This window comes from Oncorhynchus nerka, linkage group LG8 (genome assembly GCF_034236695.1).
Source record: "Oncorhynchus nerka isolate Pitt River linkage group LG8, Oner_Uvic_2.0, whole genome shotgun sequence".
Taxonomy (NCBI): Eukaryota; Metazoa; Chordata; class Actinopteri; order Salmoniformes; family Salmonidae; genus Oncorhynchus; species Oncorhynchus nerka.
In genome coordinates, this window is record NC_088403.1 from 13400690 (window position 1) to 13412339 (window position 11650).

The 11650-nt window shown below is 47.4% G+C and overlaps 1 protein-coding gene across 1 annotated transcript in view; it reads right to left on the reverse strand.

The window, feature by feature from the left end:
* The window catches only part of nell2b (neural EGFL like 2b), a 202341-nt gene that overhangs the window by 47112 nt on the left and 143579 nt on the right, over positions 1-11650 (reverse strand). The window contains 2 exon segments of the mRNA XM_065021366.1: positions 4109-4204; positions 5381-5503. Coding sequence (XP_064877438.1) covers positions 4109-4204; positions 5381-5503 — 219 coding nt within the window.

The window sequence follows — 11650 nt, forward strand, 5'->3', positions numbered from 1 at the left end:
TCCATACCAGCTGTCTCCTCTCCTCCTCTCCCCCGCTCTCTAACTCTGAGAACATACAGTCCATACCAGCTGTCTCCTCTCCTCCTCTCCCCCGCTCTCTAACTCTGAGAACATACAGTCCATACCAGCTGTCTCCTCTCCTCCTCTCCCCCGCTCTCTAACTCTGAGAACATACAGTCCATACCAGCTGTCTCCTCTCCTCCTCTCCCCCCGCTCTCTAACTCTGAGAACATACAGTCCATACCAGCTGCCTCCTCTCCTCCTCTCTCCCCACTCTCTTTTCTGAGAACATACAGTCCATACCAGCTGTCTCCTCTCCTCCTCTCCCCCTGCTCTCTCTCTCTCTGAGAACATACAGTCCATACCAGCTGTCTCCTCTCCTCCTCTCTCCCCACTCTCTTTCTGAGAACATACAGTCCATACCAGCTGCCTCCCTCTCCCCCACTCTCTTTCTGAGAACATACAGTCCATACCAGCTGTCTCCTCTCCTCCTCTCCCCCTGCTCTCTCTCTCTCTGAGAACATACAGTCCATACCAGCTGTCTCCTCCCCTCTCCCCCGCTCTCTAACTCTGAGAACATACAGTCCATACCAGCTGTCTCCTCTCCTCCTCTCCCCCACTCTCTAACTCTGAGAACATACAGTCCATACCAGCTGTCTCCTCCTCCTCCTCTCCCCGCTCTCTAACTCTGAGAACATACAGTCCATACCAGCTGTCTCCTCTCCTCCTCTCCCCCGCTCTCTAACTCTGAGAACATACAGTCCATACCAGCTGTCTCCTCTCCTCCTCTCCCCGCTCTCTAACTCTGAGAACATACAGTCCATACCAGCTGTCTCCTCTCCTCCTCCCCCCGCTCTCTAACTCTGAGAACATACAGTCCATACCAGCTGTCTCCTCTCCTCCTCTCCCCCGCTCTCTAACTCTGAGAACATACAGTCCATACCAGCTGTCTCCTCTCCTCCTCTCCCCCGCTCTCTAACTCTGAGAACATACAGTCCATACCAGCTGCCTCCTCTCCTCCTCTCTCCCCCACTCTCTTCTGAGAACATACAGTCCATACCAGCTGTCTCCTCTCCTCCTCTCCCCCTGCTCTCTCTCTCTGAGAACATACAGTCCATACCAGCTGTCTCCTCTCCTCCTCTCTCCCCACTCTCTTTCTGAGAACATACAGTCCATACCAGCTGCCTCCTCTCTCCCCCACTCTCTTTCTGAGAACATACAGTCCATACCAGCTGTCTCCTCTCTCTCCTCTCCCCCTGCATCAGTCCATACCAGCTGTCTCCTCCCTCTCCCCTCTCTCTCTCTAACTCTGAGAACATACAGTCCATACCAGCTGTCTCCTCCTCCTCTCTCCCCCCACTCTCTAACTCTGAGAACATACAGTCCATACCAGCTGTCTCCTCTCCTCCTCTCCCCCACTCTCTAACTCTGAGAACATACAGTCCATACCAGCTGTCTCTCTCCTCCTCTCCCCCCGCTCTCTAACTCTGAGAACATACAGTCCATACCAGCTGTCTCCTCTCCTCCTCTCTCCCCCGCTCTCTAACTCTGAGAACATACAGTCCATACCAGCTGTCTCCTCTCCTCCCCCCCCTGCTCTCTCTCCATCAGTCCATACCAGCTGTCTCTCTCCTCCTCTCCCCCGCTCTAACTCTGAGAACATACAGTCCATACCAGCTGTCTCCTCTCCTCCTCCCCCCGCTCTCTAACTCTGAGAACATACAGTCCATACCAGCTGTCTCCTCTCCTCCTCTCCCCCCTGCCTGCTAACTCTGAGAACATACAGTCCATAAGCTGCCTCCTCTCCTCCTCTCCCCCGCTCTCTAACTCTGAGAACATACAGTCCATACCAGCTGTCTCCTCCCCGCTCCCCGTGCTCTCTCTCTCTGTCTGTCTCTCTGCCTGTCTCTATCTCTGTCTGTCTCTCTGCCTGTCTCTATCTCTCTATCTCTCTGCATGTCTCTCTCTCTCTCATTCATTCTCTCTCTCTCTCCTCTCTCACTCTCCATCTCCTCCCCCCTCCCCCTGCTCTCTCTCTCTCTCTGTCTGTCTCTCTTTGCATGTCTCTTTCTCATTCATTCTCTCTAACACTAACTCTCCTGATGCTTCTCTCTATCTCTCCTCCTCTCTCCTCTCTGCTCTCTCTCTCTCTCTCTCCTCTCTCTCCTCTCTCTCTCTCTGCCTCCTCTCTCTCTCTCCCTCTCTCCTCCTCTCTCTCTCTCCTCCCCTCTCCCCTCCTCCCTCTCCCCTCTCCCTCTCCACTCTCCTCTCCTCCTCTCTCTCTCCTCCTCTCTCCTCCTCTCCTCTCTCTCTCCATCTCCGCTTCTCTCTTTTGTTCTGCCAGTCACACATTGAGGCGTGTGGGTGTTTGCAGTATCACTAATGGTGGTGAAATGCACAGACAGATGTCCTGTTAAGAGCTGTGTGAGACTAACCACTCCTCCACCTAACTCCCCCTGCCTGCCCCTCCTCATCCTAACTCCCCTAGCTACCCATCCTCCCTAACTCCCCTAGCTACCCCTCTTCCCCCTAACTATCCCTGCCTTCCTATTCTACCCCTAACTCTCCCTGCCTGCCCAATCTACCCCTAACTCCCCTGCCTTCCTATTCTACCCCTAACTCTCCCTGCCTTCCTATTCTACCCCTAACTCTCCCTGCCTGCCCAATCTACCCCTAACTCTCCCTGCCTGCCCAATCTACCCCTAACTCGCCCTGCCTTCCTATTCTACCCCTAACTCTCCCTGCCTTCCTATTCTACCCCTAACTCTCCCTGCCTGCCCAATCTACCACTAACTCTCCCTGCCTGCCCAATCTCCCTAACTCCCCTGCCTTCCTATTCTCCCCTAACTCCCCTGCCTTCCTTTTCTACCCCTAACTCCCCTGCCTTCCTATTCTACCCCTAACTCTCCCTGCCTTCCTATTCTACCCCTAACTCTCCTGCCTTCCTATTCTACCCTAACTCTCCCTGCCTTCCTATTCTACCCCTAACTCTCCCTGCCTTCCTATTCTACCCCTAACTCTCCCTGCCTTCCTATTCTACCCCTAACTCTCCCTGCCTTCCTATTCTACCCCTAACTCTCCCTGCCTTCCTATTCTACCCCTAACTCTCCTGCCTTCCTATTCTACCCCTAACTCTCACTGCCTTCCTATTCTACCCCTAACTCTCCCTGCCTTCCTATTCTACCCCTAACTCTCCCTGCCTTCCTATTCTACCCCTAACTCTCCTGCCTTCCTATTCTACCACTAACTCTCCCTGCCTTCCTATTCTACCCCTAACTCTCCCTGCCTTCCTATTCTACCCCTAACTCCCCCTGCCTTCCTATTCTACTCCTCCTCCCCCTAACCCCCTAGCTACCCCTTCTCCCCCTAACCCCCCTAGCTACCCCTCCTCCCCCTAACTCCCCTGCCTGCCCCTTCTCCCCTAACTCCCCTAGCTACCCCTCCCCCTAACCCCCTAGCTACCCCTTCTCCCTAACTCCCCTAGCTACCCTCCTCATCCTAACTCCCTAGCTACCCATCCTCCCCCTAGCTACCCCTCTTCCCCCTAACTCTCCCTGCCTTCCTATTCTACCCCTAACTCCCCTGCCTTCCTATTCTACCCCTAACTCCCTTCCTATTCTACCCCTAACTCTCACTGCCTTCCTATTCTACCCCTAACTCTCCCTGCCTTCCTATTCTACCCCTAACTCTCCCTGCCTTCCTATTCTACCCCTAACTCTCCCTGCCTTCCTATTCTACCCCTAACTCTCCCTGCCTTCCTATTCTACCCCTAACTCTCCCTGCCTTCCTATTCTACCCCTAACTCTCCCTGCCTTCCTATTCTACCCCTAACTCCCTCTTCCTCCCCCACCTCCCCCTGAATCCCTCTTCCTCCCTCCCTCACCCTAACTCCCCCTTCGTCCCCCATCTATTCCTAACTCCCCCTTCCTTCCTTCCTTCCTTCCTTCCTTCCTTCCTTCCTTCCTTCCTTCCTTCCTTCCTTCCTTCCTTCCTTCCTTCCTTCCTTCCTTCCTTCCTCACATAACCCTAACTCCCCCTATCTCCCCATCTATTCCTAACTCCCCCACCTCCCCCTGAATCCCTCTTCCTCCCCCACCTGTGTTCTTACCTGTCTCACATCTCTTCCCAGTGAACCCCTGTTGACAGATACAGGTGTCCGGGTTTACACAGGATCCTCCGTTCTGGCACAAACCATCACACAAAGCTGGGGGGGACATAGGAGGGAGAAATTAGTCTCGGACAGGACAGATGATGTTATGCTGAATCCTTCCTAGACATACAGTAACAGGACAGATGATGCTATGTTGGATCCTTCCTAGACATACAGTAACAGGACAGATGATGCTATGTTGGATCCTTCCTAGACATACAGTAACAGGACAGATGATGCTATGTTGGATCCTTCCTAGACATACAGTAACAGGACAGATGATGCTATGTTGGATCCTTCCTAGACATACAGTAACAGGACAGATGATGCTATGTTGGATCCTTCCTAGACATACAGTAACAGGACAGATGATGCTATGTTGGATCCTTCCTAGACATACAGTAACAGGACAGATGATGCTATGTTGGATCCTTCCTAGAAATACAGTAACAGGACAGATGATGCTATGTTGGATCCTTCCTAGACATACAGTAACAGGACAGATGATGCTATGTTGTATCCTTCCTAGATATACAGTAACAGGACAGATGTTGCTATGTTGGATCCTTCCTAGACATACAGTAACAGGACAGATGATGCTATGTTGGATCCTTCCTAGACATACAGTAACAGGACAGATGATGCTATGTTGGATCCTTCCTAGACATACAGGTAACAGGACAGATGATGCTATGTTGGATCCTTCCTAGACATACAGTAACAGGACAGATGATGCTATGTTGGGTCCTTCGTAGACATACAGTAACAGGACAGATGATGCTATGTTGGATCCTTCCTAGACATACAGTAACAGGACAGATGATACTATTTGGGAAACACTGATTTGGTGGATGCAAAGACAGGTGTTGTTGAAATGTAGTGTATCTGTAACGGCTGTATCTTGAAGTGTCTGTTGTATTGAAAATGCCATGTTGATTTGGGAATGATCTGTTCCCAGGGCAACGTTGGGCCCCTGAAAAAAATCAAATAGATGTTAAAGTGTCTGTAAAGAGACAGATAGACACAGGAAGGCTGTGTGTGTGTGTGTGTGTGTGTGTGTGTGTGTGTGTGTGTGTGTGTGTGTGTGTGTGTGTGTGTGTGTGTGTGTGTGTGTGTGTGCGCGCGAGTGTGTGCGTCAACCGCAGGTGTGTACTTAAATGCGCGAGTGTGTGTACATGTGTGCGTATCCTGAGAGTGTAAAGTGGGTATGTATACGTGTGTGTGTCTCACCTCTGCAGACTGTCCCGTTGCCTACATAGCCTGGTTTACAGGAGCAGCTGTGGCCCCCCACCGTGTTGAAACAGATGGCATTTTCATCACAGCTGTGAAGACCTGTCGTACACTCATCACGTTCTGGATGGGGACAAGAAGAGGACGATAACTACACTGATAACACACACACACACTCCATTCAACCCCTCTCTCTATACAGTAGTCAGCTAGTGTGTGTGTGTGTGGGTGTGGGTGTGTGTGTCTGTGTGTGTGTGTGTGTGTGTGTGTGTACATGCCGCTCTGTACCTCAATCTTCCAATCCCTTCAACTGGCCCCAGATTAAAAAGAGATGTGGAAAGTAGAAAATCCTGTTTGGCTCAATTTGATGGTCTGAAAACATTTTGAAAACATGTGATTCTTTGACGTCTAAGATGCTTAACAGACAGCCTGGTCATGTCCCTCAGGTAACCAGGGAAGAAAGAGAAACGCTCTTCTCTTACTTGGCAGAAAAGTGGAAAATCAAAACTTCAAAAATCAAAAATGTTCCTCTAAAAAAACTCACAGGTAGATGTGTGAGAGAGAGAGAGACTTAGAGAGAGAGGCACAGAGAGAGAGAGAGGCACAGAGAGAGAGAGAGAGGCACAGAGAGAGAGAGAGAGAGAGAGAATTATTCCTTAATAATGTCAGAGGAAAATGAAAAGCAGCTGATTGTTATTAGAACCAATGAGAACCAGAGAGACTAGACATCTCTCTCTCTATGTTAAACTACTACAGAAATAACTAGACATAACTGATTAGAGCTACGCTACAGATAACACTATATCACATGGAGTGGTGTGAACAGGAAGAACACTACCTGGCTGGTATATAATAATATTCACCTGAAAGAGTTCTCTGACTGACTGTCAATGTGTAGTCTGTCAGAATGTATGTTTAATCACCATTGAGAGCTGACCCTGATTTAACCCATCAATCATATGATAACTATTTTGCCGCAGTCTGTTAAGAATGAATAAAGAGCTTGACTTCACAACGCTGAGGGGTCCCACTGTCTGTCACTGCATATGTGAGAGGGTTGCCTGCGGCGGTGTGTGTGTGTGTGTGTGTGTGTGTGTGTGTGTGTGTGTGTGTGTGCGCGTGTGCGTGTGCGTGTGTGTGTGCATATGTGAGGGACCCGCGGCTGTGTGTGTGTGTGTGTGTGTGTGTGGGCTCGACGCCTCAGGCTGTTAACTACATATGACAGGGGTCCTGTCCACCACGATGAGAGGCAGCCGGCCGTGACAGTGGGAATGACACCAATTACCCTCTGTAATTACACCTCTCAACAGACCACTAATACTGCTCTCAGACCTGCCATGCATAACACCTGTCAACAGACCACTAATGCTGCTCTCAGACCTGCCATGCATAACACCTGTCAACAGACCACTAATACTGCTCTCAGACCTGCCATGCATAACACCTGTCAACAGACCACTAATGCTGCTCTCAGACCTGCCATGCATAACACCTCTCAACAGACCACTAATACTGCTCTCAGACCTGCCATGCATAACACCTCTCAACAGACCACTAATACTGCTCTCAGACCTGCCATGCATAACACCTCTCAACAGACCACTAATACTGCTCTCAGACCTGCCATGCATAACACCTCTCAACAGACCACTAATGCTGCTCTCAGACCTGCCATGCATAACACCTCTCAACAGACCACTAATGCTGCTCTCAGACCTGCCATGCATAACACCTCTCAACAGACCACTAATACTGCTCTCAGACCTGCCATGCATAACACCTCTCAACAGACCACTAATACTGCTCTCAGACCTGCCATGCATAACACCTCTCAACAGACCACTAATACTGCTCTCAGACCTGCCATGCATAACACCTCTCAACAGACCACTAATACTGCTCTCAGACCTGCCATGCATAACACCTCTCAACAGACCACTAATACTGCTCTCAGACCTGCCATGCATAACACCTCTCAACAGACCACTAATACTGCTCTCAGACCTGCCATGCATAATACCTCTCAACAGACCACTAATACTGCTCTCAGACCTGCCATGCATAACACCTCTCAACAGACCACTAATGCTGCTCTCAGACCTGCCATGCATAACACCTCTCAACAGACCACTAATACTGCTCTCAGACCTGCCATGCATAACACCTCTCAACAGACCACTAATACTGCTCTCAGACCTGCCATGCATAACACCTCTCAACAGACCACTAATACTGCTCTCAGACCTGCCATGCATAACACCTCTCAACAGACCACTAATACTGCTCTCAGACCTGCCATGCATAACACCTCTCAACAGCCACATCCCTGTCTGAGCCCGAACACTGGTTCCAGACCTGTCATTAGAGTAGTGTAGCCCAGCGTTTGGGTCTGGGACTGTTAGCAGTCTTTTATCCATGCACCTGTTCCTCAACTGGATCAGAACCAGAATAATCAGTACGTGGATATCTGTGGCTCTGAGTTGGATCACAACACTTAGCATGGCTGTAGTGCAGTAGGTAACCCATGCCTCTACATCTGCATTGCTTGCTGTCTGGGGTTTTAGGTTGGGTTTCTGTAGAAGCTTTATAAATACCTTTGATTGATTGATGCATGCTGAGAAATGTTTTTTGACTGACAGGTAATTGTATGCTATGTATGCTAACTGAGAGCTATAGATGAGGTGAAGGAGTCAATGTAATGCGGACTGGCGCACATTCAACAAATGTGATCTGAATAAAATGGATATTCTATCAAATCCGTCATGATTTATGTATTGTAACAGGCCCACATCGTGGTTGCTTAAGTCCAATTTGGATATATTTGGCTGTTTTCGCTGAATAACATGTAAAAGTTGTCCCTTTTCAGGTTTAGAAGAAGTGACTGCTAAATGCTAACTCCTGTTCGTATAAGCTGGTTAGCATAGTAGCATAGCTAACGTACAGAAATCGGTGGTGGTAGTCAAAGTAGTTTTTAACTGTAATGCAGTTGATTGGTGACGATGACATGAACATGTGTTGGGGTCGACCTCCATACCAGCATTATACTCTGATCTTCACCTGAACATAGTGTCAAATACACATATAACCAATCAGCTAAATGTAGGATCATGTTGCTGGGGGGAAATGAGGAGACTTGAGATCTTGCCACACGGACTTTCCCCAGGCGTTTCCATGACAATTCCATTGTTTTGGTTGAGTTTGCTTGACCTCTTTACCGCATCTATGGAGTTTTCACTCAACTGACCGTTAAATTCATCTTTATCAATTAGGAATTAGAACACTTTAATTTAACCGTGTAATTTAACAGGATCTATAGGAAAATAACTAAGTTCAGTTTCTGTTGTATTGAAGTCAGCTCATCCACCCAAGTAGAGAAAACCTGATGCATAAACAAAGCTCTGTAAAAAGTGTATTGTGTTGTTTTCACCTTCCTGCTGCTAAGGCTGTCAGTGGAGCTTCCTTCAGATGAACATTCATTATGAAACTCCTGACAGCTCCCTTAAACACTGGCACTACACACACACACACACACACACACACACACACACACACAAACACAGTGAGAGATACACACACAGACATAAACGCACACAAACACACGCATCACACATATTGGTGAATAGATCGAGACAAACAAAGAGAGACACACACACATAAACATACACACATATACACACACATACAGAGACAGAGAGACACAGACACACACACACACAGAAAGACACACACATAGACACACAGAGACACACACACCTCTTGTCAGTCACCAGCTACCTTAAAGCAGTGATACTAGACTGCTCTAGTCTGGACACCGGTCTCCTCTCTACTAGATGCTCTAGTCTGGACATCAGTCTCCTCTCTACTAGACTGCTCTAGTCTGGACACCAGTCTCCTCTCTACTAGACTGCTCTAGTCTGGACACTGGTCTCCTCTCTACAAGACTGCTCTAGTCTGGACACTGGTCTCCTCTCTACTAGACTGCTCTAGTCTGGACACTGGTCTCCTCTCTACTAGACTGCTCTAGTCTGGACACCAGTCTCCTCTCTACTAGACTGCTCTAGTCTGGACACTGGTCTCCTCTCTACTAGACTGCTCTAGTCTGGACACTGGTCTCCTCTCTACTAGACTGCTCTAGTCTGGACACTGGTCTCCTCTCTACTGCTCTAGACACTGGTCTCTAGTCTGGACACTGGTCTCCTCTCTACTAGACTGCTCTAGTCTGGACACTGGTCTCCTCTCTACTAGACTGCTCTAGTCTGGACACCAGTCTCCTCTCTACTAGACTGCTCTAGTCTGGACACCAGTCTCCTCTCTACAAGACTGCTCTAGTCTGGACACTGGTCTCCTCTCTACTAGACTGCTCTAGTCTGGACACTGGTCTCCTCTCTACTAGACTGCTCTAGTCTGGACACTGGTCTCAACTAGACTGCTCTAGTCTGGACACCGGTCTCCTAGACTCAACTACTAGTTAATTATTATCTCAAATTAATCTGTCCAAACTAAGTCTCCTTCTACTAGACTGTTCTGTCAGTCTGGAAACACTGGGTCAACTAATATTATACAATCTGGAACTGGTCATTTAGAAACTAGAATCTAGTGTTCTGTCACTGCTGTAAACACTGCTCTAGTCTCCTATCAATAAGAGTCATTTAGAAACTAGAATCTAGTGTTCTGTCACTGGTAAACACTGGTCTCAACTAATATTAGACAATAAAGTCTATTTAGAAACTAGAATCTATGTTGTAATTATTATGGATCAAATTAATCACAAAGTCAGTCCAAAAATATTACACAATAAGAGTCAGTTAGAAACTAGAATCTAGTGTTCTGTCACTGCTGTAAACACTGGGTCAACTAATATTATACAATAAGAGTCATTTAGAAACTAGAATCTAGTGTTCTGTCACTGCTGTAAACACTGGGTCAACTAATATTATACAATAAGAGTCATTTAGAAACTAGAATCTAGTGTTCTGTCACTGCTGTAAACACTGGGTCAACTAATATTATACAATAAGAGTCATTTAGAAACTAGAATCTAGTGTTCTGTCACTGCTGTAAACACTGGGTCAACTAATATTATACAATAAGAGTCATTTAGAAACTAGAATCTAGTGTTCTGTCACTGCTGTAAACACTGGGTCAACTAATATTACACAATAAGAGTCATTTAGAAACTAGAATCTAGTGTTCTGTCACTGCTGTAAACACTGGGTCATTAATATTGCCAGAGCGTAGTGACTAAAATATGAATTGTATTGTGCGAGCTGTGATAAGACGAATTAATCATTTCAATGCTAATGTTTTCCTGGTTCTCGGACGATGTAATCTACCAGCCCCTGCCACTTTGACTGATGTAATTACAAGGATAGACAAGTAGCTCCAATCATTAAAACATTGCTGTTTATCTATAATTTCACTGGGGAGAATATAAATGGCTTCTCATTGTGAGAGGAGAGGAGAGGAGAGGGGAGGGGAGGGGAGGAGAGAGGAGAGGAGAGGAGAGGAGAGGAGAGGAGAGGAGAGGAGAGGAGAGGAGAGGAGAGGAGAGGAGAGGAGAGGAGAGGAGAGGAGAGGAGAAACCTGGTGGCATTATACACATATCAACTTTTCAGCTATTTATAATGTTGTGGCTGGAAACGAACAGTTTGACTCATGGACACAAGTCTCCACACAATATCTAATGGATTCATGGCATTTCACTGAATCCTGGAACTAAATGTAATGAGCCAAAGGCACAAAGGGGCTTCTATGTTTAGGACACATTCAGTATCTAGAGAGTGCAAAGCTTTAGGATTAGGCTGGTCCCAGATCTGTAGCTATGTGACATAGCCACCTCTTCTCTCTATGTTATAGCCTGGTCCCAGATCTGTAGCTATGTGACATAGCCAACTCTTCTCTCTATGTTATAGCCTGGTCCCAGATCTGTAGCTATGTGACATAGCCAACTCTTCTCTCTATGTTACAGCCTGGTACCAGATCTGTAGCTATGTGACATAGCCAACTCTTCTCTCTATGTTATAGCCTGGTCCCAGATCTATAGCTATGTGACATAGCCAACTCTTCTCTCTATGTTATAGCCTGGTCCCAGATCTGTAGCTATATGACATAGCCAACTCTTCTGTCTATGTTATAGCCTAGTCAATAGATTTTTTTCTCACCCATCTACACACAATACCTCATAATGACATCACAACACCTCATAATGACAAAGTGAAAACATGTTTTTAGACATTTTTGCAAATGTATTGATAATGAAATAGAGAAAGA